General features: G+C 33.3%; 1 protein-coding gene across 1 annotated transcript in view; it reads left to right on the plus strand.

The window, feature by feature from the left end:
- The first annotated feature begins 1,711 nt into the window (after positions 1-1,711).
- LOC110112979 (valine--tRNA ligase, chloroplastic/mitochondrial 2) overlaps positions 1,712-15,313 on the plus strand; it is a 61,876-nt gene continuing 48,274 nt past the window's right edge. Inside the window, exons 1-9 of the mRNA XM_028700500.1 lie at positions 1,712-1,816; positions 2,800-2,867; positions 3,371-3,446; positions 6,272-6,355; positions 7,934-8,082; positions 8,187-8,304; positions 8,409-8,525; positions 8,790-9,010; positions 10,082-10,171. Coding sequence (XP_028556333.1) covers positions 1,712-1,816; positions 2,800-2,867; positions 3,371-3,446; positions 6,272-6,355; positions 7,934-8,082; positions 8,187-8,304; positions 8,409-8,525; positions 8,790-9,010; positions 10,082-10,171 — 1,028 coding nt within the window. The remainder of the gene's footprint in view (positions 1,817-2,799; positions 2,868-3,370; positions 3,447-6,271; positions 6,356-7,933; positions 8,083-8,186; positions 8,305-8,408; positions 8,526-8,789; positions 9,011-10,081; positions 10,172-15,313) is intronic.

A 15,313-nucleotide genomic window follows, 5' to 3' on the forward strand; every position in this document is an offset into this window, starting at 1 on the left:
TTTATTAAACCATTTTTTAATATTTAAGAAAATTTAAAATCCTATTAGATAGTAAACTCCTATATTTTAGACTAATTTTAGATTGAATTGAATTTTATTAGGAGTTTAATGTAGACTATGTAGTTTATTTTGTTTTTTTTATTTTTATTTTTGACATTTCTAAGATGCTTTAGGATTTTTCTTTACAGTCAAATGTTGGCCATGCATAACTTTTCCACATGACACTAGAGAATCTGACATGTTATTTTGGAGTCGAAAAATTAGCAGAGATGTTAGTTGAAAGGATCAGATCCTTAGGATTTGATGTAGGTGAATGGATTGGTCCAATATAAACACAAAATTCATGTATATGGGAATATTGGACCCAAGTCCGATAACTCAATGCTTCATTGTCCTCTTGGGCTTTTGAATGAGAACCATCCCTCGAAGATCTTTGGATTAAAGAAGAGGACAACAAGATTTTGGGATTGGAAAGTTTCAATGCAGTACGGACGATAGCTCTGGTGAGGTAAAATTCTTACAAACTCAAGTTATGCCAACACTTCCTCATCTTTTTCTCTCTCTTGAACAATTAATCTTCCTTCACTTCTACCTTGCTGAAGGAATTTTGTAGAAAATAAGAATGGAGCTAGGGTTTTGTTGAAGCTCAGCTCACAAGCCGCCGAAGAATAAGGAGAAAAGTCGAATGAAAAGAAGAGGGAATAACATCTCTACTATGCTTTATCTTTGGCTAATTGGAAAGTAAGAAGAAGAGATGGGTGGTAAACATAACTATTTCTCATACCATACCTAACTATTCTTTTGCTATTAGCATGATAAATCAGTTTATGCATGCATCTCATGAAGAATGCTCGAGTGTTGCCACAAGGGTGGTGAACTTAAAAAGGGGACCCATGAAGGGGATTATTTTTTAAAAAAGGAAATTTAGAATAATTGAAGCCTATGCTGATATTGATTGGGTAGGTTGTGTAGTTGACATGAGTTTACTAGGGGACTATATTTATGTATGGGGTAATCTTGTAACATTGAGAAGCAAAAAAATAAAATGCTATGAAAAGTAGCTTAGAGATTGAACACCGATCTTTGGCTAGTGGAATTAATGAATTAATTTGACTAGTGGAATTAATGAATTAATTTGACTTAATCTGCACTTATAAAAAAACTTCAAATAATAGTCAAGCCTCTTATGATTTTATATATTGACAATTAGGCTACTATCATTATGACACACAACCTTTTATATAAGATTAAACTAAACATATGGTGGTATATTGATACTTTATTAAAGAAAAATTCAAAATTGAGATTTGTGTTTATATATTCCTTCCTCCAATCATAATGTTGACATCTTGACCAAAGAGTTGTTTAGATCCTATTTGGTGGGGGGAAGTCATTCGTCCTCTGTTGCCCTCGAGAGGACGAATGACTAAATAATAGTCAAGCCTCTTATGATTTTATATATTGTCAATAAGGATTCTATCATTATGATGAACAACCCTTTATATAAGATTAAACTAAACATATGGTGGTAGATTGACACTTTATTAAAGAAAATTCAAAATTGAGATTTGTGTTTATATATTCCTTCCTCCAATCATAATGCTGACATCCTGACCAAAGAGTTGTTTAGATCCTATTTGGTGGAGAGAAGTCATTTGTCCTGTCTCTCCACCTAGGAAGAAAGACATTCTCCTATATATATATATATATAATGTTACTGAAGCTTGTTTGCCTCCTAAATTTTAATTTATTTGAATTTTCAGGGTCTTATATGGTTAACTGGTCTCCTAACCTTCAGACTGCAGTTTCTGACTTGGTATGTTAGTTCTGGTGTTATCTATTTTGATGTAATAGTGGTTAATCTTTTTTACTTTCAGCTGGTTCGGTTTGCTTGTATCCAGTGTGGACCCAAATCTTTATTCTTCATTTACATCTCGCCAGCTATTTTTTACCTGCTTGCAAGCAAAGTTCAAGTGCCAGAACTTTGTTATGAATGGATGCCTTTTACTTAATGAAGCTCGTACTTTTACCGTGATCCATCCATGGAGTGAAATATTTTTTATTGTTATCAATCTGTAAGTGGGAGATTTCCTTGCTTATGCCCCCACTAGTGGATCCCACCTTTACATGTCATTGTTTGTTAAGTGCAATATTTATCTTAGCTTGTCATCTTCATTTATTTTGCAATGGATATGCAATCAATTTTTCCATATTTAGCTTTGAGTTTGTTTCAGATAATTCTATAGTAGGAAGTAGAGACTGAAGGTGCATTGGCTCGAAACATTTCAGGAGGGTTTAGATAAACTATAGTCTAGTCTAGCAAGGTCTTATTGGATAAGTTATAGCAATGTTATTTCAAGTTACCTTTCTTCCTTCATGGTACTATGGCATCAAAGGTATCTTTTCCCTAACTTATACTTAATCTCTTCAGTCATACATAGCATACCATCTCAATCTAATACAATCATCTTTTCTTTGATAGTTGTCATCCTTTACTTTCTATAATATGTTTATTTCTCATAACATATTTTCCAGATTTAGCAAGTTTCTACTCCAGCATTCTTGTTTTTGCTGTATACTAAATAGCTTTTGCGCTTCTTCTTGTTCTCTTTTTGAGCATCTTCTTCTCTTTTTGAGATTTATTTATTGTTTTTGTTTACGGGAAGTCAAATCTAAAAAGATTGGTAGTTTTTTTCATCGTTTCAGGCTTGCTAATGTACTCAACGTTTGTAGTCCAAATTTGGGTTGGTTGCTAAATTTGGTTTAAATATGACTTGGAGATTATCTGATTGTTGTTAGGAAGTTGAGCATTCTGAAGAGCCGGGTACTTTGTTTTACCTTAAGTACCGTGTTGCTGGAGGTTCAAGGTATTGATCTTCTTCTTTTATGCCTTTTTTGTTTGTTACAAGCATTTCATTTGCATGCACTGCTATGTCATATTTCTGGTCCCCTAGTTATTTCAATCAGCAATATGATCTCGTAATTAACTATGCTTTTTCCCTTTTTATTGTTAGGCTAACCTATATCTGTGTAGTTTTTTTGTTAAAAAGTGCAATCAAATCATTTTTAACAAATTTTCTTGATTTTGTAACAATTTGAACAGTCAAGTCAGAATTTCTGGACCACGCAAAACCTTTTTAAAATTTGATTTAAGTTTTTTTTTCCAATTGCTATATATTCTAGGAATTGATTGAATTTGGCTGCAGTCAATATTTTGTTATTCAAATAATTGAGCACATGAAACTATTAATTGGGCCAAAATTTTCATACCTTGTGGTACTTTTTACATGTTTATTGTTGATTTTATATACATTAATTCTTCATTCCTTGTTGAAAATTGTTATTTATTTTTTTTTGTTCGTTCTTGCAGAAATGACTTTTTGACTATAGCTACCACTAGGCCGGAGACACTTTTTGGTGATACTGCTGTAGCTGTGCATCCTGAGGTTAGGCCATTTTCTTGTTTAATTTACAAGAGTAATAAGCATACAATTTTAACATTGAAACAATTTGAACTCTCATTATTTAGAACTTATTCTCATTTTTATCTTTATTTTTCATGTTCATTTTCTTTGCTTTATCCAGGCATAAATAATGTGCTAGTTATATTTTTGACACACTTTTAGAAGAAATAGAATGGTATTTAAAATGATTCTGTCAATCTTCTCTTAGTCAATTCTATGCTAATTGTAATACATTTCTTATCAAAATATTTCATTTTCTCTTGGGTTAAATTGAAGATGTTTATGACATAAGTTGCCAATTTTAATCTGCATCAATGGTAACGGTCTCTTTTCTCCCACATTCGAAAGAATGAACCATAGATATCCCAAAAAATCATTATAGTTTTATGAAATGTAACTAGGTTTATTTTTTTCCAAACGATAGCTCTAGCTTGCTGAGCTGTTCTTAAAGTTCAAAGAGGGATAATTGATGAGAAGGCGAGTTTGTGAGGCATCAAAGTTGACAACTCTAAGATGTCAAGTTGTTGCTAAGTGCCGAAGAGGGAAAGTTTTTTAGAAGGCAAGCTCGCAAGATTGGGTGCTAGGAGGATGCCGATCAAGCTGACAAATTTAGGATAGGAAAGTTGTTAAGGGGATTAATGCCAAGATGGAAAATACGTGGGACTAGATCCAAATAAGAAGCCAACTAGAAAGCGACCATGCCGACAAATCCGGATGAGTTTTTGGCAAAGCATGAATAATGGATGAAGATAGTGAAATGACCCAACGGTGCAAGTCCAAGTTAACACGATTAATACTCAACCATGTTGTTATAAAGAAAATGGATGGGGATAATTTAATTCAAATCTTGTTAGATCAAGAATGGATGAAGTTGACCTTTATGTGTGTTGACTAAATTTGCTGAGCTATACTCCTAGATGACTTTTGTTTACACTTATTTGGAGGAAACTTGGGAATGAAAATTGGGTCACGAAGACAATGAATGTGGTCCCTTTGGTTTGGATTGTTCTTTAGCTTTTCCCATTATCTAGAAGGGGAGAACATTGAAAATTATCATTAATTTTATGAAGAGTGCCTCTATGCTTGTTGGAGATGAGTAATAACACTGATGGTTATTTGTCTTCATCTAGAGGCAGATGATATTTTTTAGTAGATGACATTTGAGTTGGGGCATTTTTTAATGTGGATCCTTTTAATTATTATTTTAATTTGTTCATTATCCACATGTCAACTAGTTGTTCCTTCTAAAAACATTTAATCGAAGTCTAAAAATCACTAGAAATTAATATAACCCTTGCAAGGGGTTAGCAAGAAGCCAAGAAGTGTTCCGCCCACCATGCCTCTATAGTGTGTATTAAGTGATGCATGAGGCATGTAGGTAGGAGGAACTCCCCATGAAGTCCTAAATAAGTTGTAGGGCCATGTTAGAGAATCTTGTGCACTTCGGTATGATTTTTTCTAGGCTTCGCCAAACATGTTCCTTTTTAACCTACTCTTTATTTTTGGGTTAATTAAACTCATCAACCCTTAAGTATTCAATATTACACGCACTTCCTAAGCATATTCTAAAATCACACTTGCCTCTAATTTTTGAATCTCTTAAGTTGATGAACTGGAGCTAACATATAATGCAATATCTTATATGAAGAGGTAAGTATATGTTAAAAAAATAGATTGGGCGTAATATGCTATGTAATATAAAAAAATAGGGGTGTCAAGTGTAATTTCTAATAACAAATGGGAGTTATGTGTAATATTAACTATCATAAGGGGGATAAGTGTAAATAATCCATTTTGTTTAGGTAGGATTCTAGAGAGAGGATGTTGGAAGAGAGGATGATGACATAGACCCCCTCTTAGGATTTGTGACTGTTGTTGGCTAACTTAATGGTGGCTGGGTCTGATGTCAAAATCTTGGCACTAATATGGAGGACAATTTTTTTTTTCTTTGGTATTTATTTTAGCATTCTAGCTATTTCTTCTTTCATTTATTTCCTTAAATTTTCTTATTCTTGAACTTGTGAAGCTATTCTCAGACTACACTTACGGTCTTCACAGCAATTGTAAAAGCAGTCTTCCTATCAAATGCAATTTCTTAAGTCCTAAGTTTTATCATTCATTTTTATCCAATGTAATTTCTTTTCAATTGCTATTGTTGCCTGGACATCTTTACAATACCTGGTCGACATGGCTAAATTCTTTTGTTATTTCCTCTTTCCATGTAGCTTCTTCTAAGCATGCATTTTTGTTTCTTCCACCTCATCACACCCACTTGATCTCCTAATCTTATGGTGCATATTGGTTAATATTTGCTTTGCATGTTTATCTTTTACAATTTTATGTTAGTTCTTCGTTAACCATTTAGCTTTGTTCTCTATTAACAGAATTTCCTTTCTTTTTATCATCATTATCCATTCAACATGTTTCATTTATTTATCACAGTTTTTGAGTAACTGTGGCCTTACCATTCTAAGAGAACATTATATGTCTTTGCACTTGGTTAGTCCAGTTACTAACACTGAAAATTTTCCTGCGATTAGTGTCTTTTATAATTTTTTTTTTGTATATCATCTTATTCATCTGTTATTGAACTTATTGCATCAGTTTTAATGCGTGGAGTTTTTTAAGTTTGAATTTTATATTATATTAATATGCACTTAGAAGTACTTTTTTATTTCCGACTTGCTTAGAGCCACTAAGCTACTATTTAACTTCGAACTTGGTTAAAATTTGATTATATCATGTGTAGCTTTATTTGCATGTAAATGATTTTTTTATAAATATTTGCACAACATATCTTGTTGCAGGATGAGCGCTATTCGAAGTACATAGGTAGACAGGCAATTGTACCTTTAACATTTGGTAGGCATGTTCCAATCATTGCAGACAAGGTAAGAATTCGTATTGCAAACTTCTATCACTTTTCATTCTGTCAATAGCTATTCCTGTGGATGCAAGTATTATGCGACACCTATGCCAACTTTTTTTTTTGTGTCATAAAAAAGTTGCAAAGCTAAAACAAGCTAAATTCAGCTATCTGATAAAAATGAATCTGGCATTTTGGTCTTGTAGTGACACGTGCGTTTATTCTTGATTGTGTTACTTTTATGCAAGAATCTGTTACTTTTTGGAGATAGTGCTTCACAAAGAGCCTCATTCTAGTTGATTAAATAACTTAATTGTTATTTTGAATAGCATACAAGATTTACTTGGAAATCCTCTTTTTTTTTGGGAAAAATTTGGAAATCCTCTTGAATTTATGGGTTGGTACGCCAGTTAAGGTTGTTATAGCTCATCTTGTAAGATGACTATATAAAAACGAATGGAGGCATTGTGAGGGGCTGGAGTGGCTATAAATAAAAATGGATGATCGGAATATAATATAGTGTTTGGACGAAACAAGAAGGGTTAGGTGAGGTATGCATAATGCATTTGTAAAAAATACGCATAAACATCAAAGAGTAGAAATTACCCCTCTCGAACTATCAATAAGAGTCCATATGCTTTGTTGTAGGCTATATAGAGATGCTTAAATCGGCATCACCATCATAAGCCTATTTCCAACAGCTCATGAATTTTAACTCAGATTTAGCCATTGATTGTCGAGATTGAGATGCTGAGTTCATGTGAAATTCAAGACTTTGTAGCCTTTAGCCTTTTCAAATGTGATCTACATCCAACATTTCCAGATGGTGATACTATAACAATAACAACATCATGCATTTATCCCACTATGTGGGGTCAGCTACATGAATCTTTTTTCTCCTTTGGGTCCTATTGAGACTCAACTTCTCATTTAAATCAAAGAAAAAAGGACATTTCTAATACTTTCTAACCAAAATTTTTTGGTCTACTTTTACCTTTCTTAACATTGATTAGATCTAGTACATTTACTCTCCTAATCGAATCATCGAAAGACTGACGTTTTATGTGACCAAATCATCTAAGACGATGCTCTCTAATCTTATTTGTTACTGTAGCTACTCCAACCTTTTGACTTACATACTCATTTCGCTTTTTGTCTCGAAGAGTAAAGCCACTCAATGACTCAACTAGCTGAGCATCTTCATCTCTATAATACTTAACTTAATTTTATGCTTCTCTGTTGATGACCAACATTCTGTGCCATAAAGAATTGCAGGTCTCAGCATCATCTTATAGAATTTTTCTTAAAGTTTGAGGGATACTTTTCGATCACACAATAGGCCTAATGCATTCCTCCACTTCAACCATCCAACCGGAATTCTACTAATAATATCCACATCTATTTCACCATCCACTAAATTTAATCCAAACATGTTTTGGTGGCTAGCAGTTCAGTAGAAAGTATTTCCTGATTAAACAATTTTTTCTAATGAAATGATCATTTCTCTGTCCAATGATCTCCATTATGAAATTTACTTACAAAAATACTGAGTTTTTCTTCTTTCCTATTTTCCCTCTAATTTGTATGCTTCTTATGAAAGCAGTATGTAGATAAAGAATTTGGAACCGGAGTTCTGAAGATAAGCCCTGGGCATGATCACAATGATTACCATCTTGCTAGAAAGCTTGGACTTCCTATACTCAATGTGATGAATAAAGATGGCACTCTTAATGAGGTTGCTGGATTGTACAGGTATAGTTAGAATTCACTGGGTAAATTGGAACTTTAACCCTTGGTGCAACAATTATAGGAGATTATACTTGCATGTTACTACATTTATTTATTATACTTCCCAGTGGATTAGATCGGTTTGAGGCTCGGAAGAAAATATGGTCAAATCTTGAAGAGACTGGCTTGGCAGTAAAAAAGGAACCCCATGCTTCACGAGTTCCAAGATCCCAGCGTGGTGGAGAAGTATGAAAATAAATGGCAATTCAACTTTGATGAATTTATTCATATCTTTATATGCTTGATTATTCTTGTCAACTTACTAGTGCGTAAAACTTTTCGTATAACAGGTAATAGAACCACTGGTGAGCAAACAGTGGTTTGTGACTATGGAGCCATTAGCTGAAAAGGCGCTCCATGCACTTGAGAAGGGAGAGTTAACTATTCTTCCTGAACGATTTGATAAGGTACCAACTGTTCAAGAATCTCGTTAGGCATGATTCTCTTTTGAAGTTCGACTAATTCTGAATGGGACTATAGTTCCTTTTGTGTTCAGTTGAAAGAATTTTTTTTCTTCTATATGTATTCGCACTTTTTTTTGCTGATATATAATATTCATTTTAGGTTTTCAACATACTTAAGCGTGGTGAACTTTGCATGATTATTAAGAGGCCCCTAATTGGCTTTTTACATGCTCTAACTTGACCAGGTTGTATGTTGTTTGACTGCAGATTTATAAACATTGGTTAACTAACATTAAGGATTGGTGCATAAGTAGACAATTATGGTGGGGGCATCGGATACCAGTTTGGTACATTGTAGGTAAAGATTGTGAGGAAGAGTATATTGTCGCAAGGAATGCTGAAGAAGCAATGGCAAAAGCTAATGAACGATATGGAAAATCAGTTGAAATTTATCAAGATCCTGATGTTCTTGACACTTGGTTTTCAAGGTTTGCTCTTCTAGGAAATGAAGTCTTTTCTTGGATAGATATGATGTATTATGCTACAAGAGGATGAAACAGTTCTTTTCAAATTAGATTAATTTGCTGTTCAATACCCGTAGTTTTGTGAAGGTTAAAGTTTATTAATTGATTGCTTGTTGATTTCTTGTACATGCATTTTTTATCATTTGAAAAGTTGTGGTTTTCCTTGATAGTTGGGCAAATATATAGTTATGATTAATTAACATGCTACTAATCTGTTTGAGTTTATGTAGAAAAAATTGTGTGATAGCTATAGCTAGAAATAACTTTGTTCTTTATTGTGAATAACTTCACAGAGCTTGTGTCATCAATTCTAGCACTGTCCATTTTGTTTAATGGGCTGGGTTCACGTATGGCCAAAAATTGTCTCGATTCAAAATTGCTTAATCAAAAATTGAATTGTTCATTATACAGGTTAGAATGCTTAACCCACACCTGACCTAATAGAAACCCGATTGACCCAAATTCAAAATTTGACTGCTTTTTAATATGACTGTTAGGCGAAGGAGGGTTGTCAACTAGTTAAAAAGAGGACATATTTTATTCTAAAAATTTTATGAGGTTATTTTTGGATTTTTTGGATCGACCGGAAACTGACCCACATATTAAATTGGTTGGCATTTTAGACTTAAACCTGAAATGGAACCCGAACCAGAGTTTTTCTAGTCCGGTTCATATCAAGTTGTCATGTTGGGTCATTTATTAGCACATCTAATTGATTCATAGATTTGCCTTAATTTGTTTATCTAACAGTCAAGTAATCTGAATTAGATGTGGCATCCTATTCACTAGTTTTGGATTTAAATTATTATGTGTTTTGTTGTCTTACCCATTGAGGACTAATTTCAGGAAAGTAAATGAAAATAAATTTATGAGGAAGATATGATGTAAATTTAAATTTTCATGTTTTTTCTTTTCTTGGATACTTCTTAAATTTACTAATCAACTTACATTTATGTGATGTAAATAATAACATGGTTTTGAAAAAGAAAAGAACTAAAAAGTTTTAATTACTAACATCTTTATCTTTTGATTCAGTTCATTGTGGCCTTTTAGTACGCTGGGCTGGCCTGATTTATCATCTGAAGATCTTAAAAAGTTCTATCCAACAACTGTTCTGGAGACCGGGTTTGTTTTTCATTTTTCTATTCTTTTGAATTATATTTTGTTTATTTGTTGATGATCCAAGAGTATTTTATGCATACAAGTTTTTTTCATTTGAACCATTAATTGCGATTTCATGAGTCCTACTTTTTATCACTACTAATCCTTAAAAAGTTTATGCTAAGATTTTTATGAAGGATTAATTACTATTTAAATTGTGTCAGAAATGCTATCAAATAAAATTTTTATATTTTTTCTAATATGTATTAAAAAACTCCATTCATTATGATTAATACAAGAATCTAATTATGTTGTGTATTTTGGTGTTGTGGGATCAAATTTTCTTATGAGTGAAATTGTTTGAACTTAGATTAAGGCTTTATTTGGGAGAGTTTTTTAATTGCTTCTGTGTTAGGAAAGCAACTAAAAAAAATAATAATGTCTGGATGATATCTTTTACATAATTTTTTAAAAATTTATATTTAAAATGTTTTTTTTTGAAGTATATTTAAAATTGTGGTTGAAAAAGAAACTTTAAAAAGCATAAATAGAAAGTTATAAATTGTCTCAAAGGAAGGCTAATTTAGGTTTAATTGGGTTAAAATTCCCAAATAAATCTATTCAATTATCATGCACTATGTTGTGTCCTTTAAATGCTTTTTTTTCTGCTTTTCCTTAGCACTCGCTAGTGCTTCTATGGGTCTGCGACCGCCACTTACCCTAAAGTGAAGTTGTGAGAATGATTGTCGGCTCCAATGTCATTGGAAACGGATATTGTGATAGGCCAAACCATCAAGTTGCTTTTACATGCCAACAACCCAATCATTGCCTGATTGCCTTGATTAAAGATTTAGGACAAGCTATGTTAACGAGCTCCTGATTTTTTGCTCGAGCCTTGAGCTATTATTAGTTTTTTTTAGCTCCCTTCGATGCAAACTAGCTGGTGCAATTGTAGTAAACATGGGCAAGGTCGCTATCTACACATTAGGACAACCTAGCACAAACAAACCTATTAACAACTGGAATAAATTAAAGGATCATTTTTCGGTTTTATTAAAGCCACATCATCACTCTGGATCCTGCTTTATTGATTAGGTCAATGAGTGGCTCAAAAGAAGAAAAGAATTGTTTACTAGTTTGATGATGGGCCTTTAATTTATTCCTCTTTCTTCTTGAATTTGAATTCGATTGTATTTTTCTTGAATTTTAAGTTATAGTGCCAATCATGAGGAAAAAGAGGGAGTGAGGTTTAGAGAAATTCCTATAAAGGTGTGCATCAATGTTGTAGCATATATGATTTAGGTATTGTAGTAGCATTCGAAGGAGAGAGAGCATGAGGATAAAAGGAAATTAGAAGGGAAAAGTAATGAAATGCTAGTGGGGAGCCCCTTAAATAAATGATATTAAACTCTTAAACATCAATGCAAATTTTGATTTAATGGTTAGAGTTTCATTAAAAACTCCAAAATTAAGTTTAAGTGAATTCGATAAATTAAAGCGATAGTTTCCGATCCAGGAAGGAAATTATATCCATATAATTGAAGATGGAGTTTTAAAGCGTCGTATAGATGAATGTCTGTTAGAGATAAACTTAGATTAGGGAAGGTGTTAAAATAAACTGCTCCATGGCATAGACTAGTTTCCATAACACCCATTAAAAATTGTGCCCAATTAAGACATCTTCCATCTCGAAGACATGACAGAATCGAAGCATTAAGTCCTCTTAATGTTAGAGGTTTGAATGCGATTTGGATTAAGCCAATATGTATATATTTGTAATCTTGTAGATAAGCGTTTAGATCATCGTAAGATAATAGTGAAATATTTTTTTTTGTTGAGTCAATTGTTATTGATTGTTCTACCATTTTTATGATAGTTTTTTCCTTTAAAATCAAAGGTACCGATTTGATATATAAATTTTTTATCTACTTTAGGTAGAGACCATTTATTTAAATCTTCTTCGTTGAAAGGATATTCAATTACTTCCGTGTTTTTAATATCGTGATAAGAGATGTTTTATCCCTAGGTAGGATAGATGAGGATGAGGAGGCCATAAATCTTAAAAAGTTGATAAATTTTCATTTTGCCAAAAAATGACAGAGACAATTAAGAGAATTTTCTTGAGATAAAATACTATAGTCTGGTAACATTCACTCAAAGATATGGACTATCCAGGACTTATTACCCAATCAATGGGTTTTACTGCCAAAGTCCAATACATTTAAGTAGATGTATAAGAATTATAGTAATGTTGGTCGAAAAAATTCGAAACTATACTTCTTGCCTCTATCATTTTAAAGAAAATGAAAACTTATCAACAATGAACTTAAGCTAGCATGGCTCTGATACCATTTTGACGATTCAGCGGTAAATTAAAGACAGAAAGTAAATGAAAGTAAAGGCTTAACAGAAAGAGGCAGAGAGCTTAAAGAGGCAGAGAGCTTACAATAGTTTTGCAGAACTTTTATTACAAACTTCTAATACAACTTCTTGCGGTGCCTTCTCTTCTATGAGAGGTTCACCTTTTATAAGCACTTCTAACTTACATAAGTGGAATAAGGAACATGCAGAAGGGTACAATAATAGAGAGCACTCAGACTAAAGTACAATAATAGAGAGCACTCAGACGAAAAAAGTACAATAATAGAGAATTTTAGTAAGTTGACATAATAATAGCGGTACGGGGAGCATGCGTGGAAAGCATTGATTTATCTTCTTGTTGGCTGACGCATCAGATTCGTTTGCTTTTAATAAAGGGGTCTTTGAAATTATTTTCAGAGGGTAAAATCGTCTTCGTCTTCAAGGATGGCTTTTCCTTTACTGGAAGAGGGTCCGGTTTCTCGGGATGGAGTACTGCGGTGTTCCCAATGTTCTGGAACGTCTTCAGATTTTTGAGAGGCTTTATCCGAGTCTGAAAATATTTCAGCTAATTGATTTTCATAGGCCTTTTGCAGACGAATTTTTATTTGATTAGGAGATTCATGCGGATATTTTTTCTGCAAATTTCTATGCATCTTTTTGAGTGAAAATTCCTCACGGAGGGGCAGGCTTCTTGTTTTAAGTTTGTTATTATGAATGACTTTATCAAGATGTTTGATTTTGTCAGGGATTAAAATGGCGGACCACCATTTAATAGAAAAATTACGAACGAGGCATTTGATTTGGATAAAAGTATCATTGTTGATTTCAATATTCCATGTCCAAATCCATGGCAATTGTCCTTGAGCAAAGAAAAATAATTCGCTCATGCCTTCGGCTAAATAATCAGGATTAAGCGTTTGCAGATGAGGGGACGTTTCAACCCATTCAGAGTATTTATGTTTCTCAATCCCCTATGATACCATTATGCACCTTTCTTTATGGTGCTCCCGAGGAAATTCCTCCTCCTCAAACTACCTCTCAATCTATTCCATCCTCAGATATCTTTAAACCCATCTTAAAACCTGCAGTAGAATCAATCCTTGAACTCAATATCGAAGATTATGAAATCATTAATCCTTGGACTTTATATCGTAAATATCTAGCCGATAACTCTTTTGTTCAAGACTCGTTTGATGATCGCGAGCTCTATAAAGCAATTCTCCTTCATTTAAAATGTATTTTCATTAAACATAATTATGATGAAAATCATTAAATCGCTTATAGTCGTGCCAATATCCTTCAAATTCTTCATCCTAAAGATTGGGGTATTACCCCATTTCAAACTCAATCTCTGGATTATACTAAAAATCTTGGTGATCCTCCTAAACGGTATTTATTTAATTATTGGACCTATATTCAAGCTATGTTTAAAGCTTTCTATGTCCTCAATCAGACTAAAAGTCATTCCTGGATGTTTATTCTTAGCCCAGATCTATTAGTAATCCCATTCCTAATTGGTTTTTCAAATGGTGGGAGCAGAAAGGTGCTACCATTCACATTCTTCCTCCCGAACTCAAACATAAATACTCTGAATGGGTTGAAATGTCCCCTCATCAGCAAACGCTTTATCCTGATTATTTAGCCGAAGGCATGAGCGAATTTTTTTTCTTTGCTCAAGGACAATTGCTATGGATTTGGACATGGAATATTGAAATCAACAATGATACTTTTATCCAAATCAAATGTCTCGTTCGTAATTTTTCTATTAAATGGTAGTTCGCCATTTTAATCCCTGACAAAATCAAACATCTTGATAAAGTCATTCATAATAACAAACTTAAAGCTAGAAGCCTGCCCCTCCGTGAGGAATTTTCACTCAAAAAGATGCATAGAAATTTGCAGAAAAATATCCGCATGAATCTCCTGATCATATAAAAATTCGTCTGCAAAAGGCCTATGAAAATCAATTAGCTGAAATATTTTCAGACTCGGATAAAGCCTCTCAAAAATCTGAAGACGTTCCAGAACATTGGGAACACCGCAATACTCCATCCCGAGAAACCGGACCCTCTTCCAGTAAAGGAAAAGCCATCCTTGAAGACGAAGACGATTTTACCCTCTGAAAATAATTTCAAAGACCCCTTTATCAAAAGCAAACGAATCTGATGCGCCAGCCAGCAAGAAGATAAATAAATGCTTTCCACGCATGCTCCCCGTACCGCTATTATTATGTCCACTTACTAAAATTCTCTATTATTGTACTTTTTTCGTCTGAGTGCTCTCTATTATTGTACTTTAGTCTGAGTGCTCTCTATTATTGTACTTTAGTCTGAGTGCTCTCTATTATTGTACCCTTCTGTATGTTCCTTATTCCACTTATGTAAGTTAGGAGTGCTTATAAACGGTGAACCTCTCATAGAAGAGAAGGCACCGCAAGAAGTAGTATTAGAAGTTTGTAATAAAAGTTCTGCAAAACTATTGTAAGCTCTCTGCCTCTTTAAGCTCTCTGCCTCTTTCTGTTAAGCCTTTACTTTCATTTACTTTCTGTCTTTAATTTATCGCTGAATCGTTAAAATGGTATCCGAGCCATGTTAGCTTAAGTTCTTTGTTGATAAGTTTTCATTTTCTTTAAAATGATAAAGGCAAGAAGTATAGCTTCGAATTTTTTCGACCTATATTACTATAGTTCTTATACATCTACTTAAATGTATTGGACTTTGGCAGTAAAACCCATGGATTGGGTAATAAGTCCTGGATAGTCTATGTCTTTAAGTGAATGTTACCAGACTATAGTATTTTATCTCA

The sequence above is a fragment of the Dendrobium catenatum genome, unplaced genomic scaffold (genome assembly GCF_001605985.2).
Source record: "Dendrobium catenatum unplaced genomic scaffold, ASM160598v2 fragScaff_scaffold_1539, whole genome shotgun sequence".
Classification (NCBI taxonomy): domain Eukaryota; kingdom Viridiplantae; phylum Streptophyta; class Magnoliopsida; order Asparagales; family Orchidaceae; genus Dendrobium; species Dendrobium catenatum.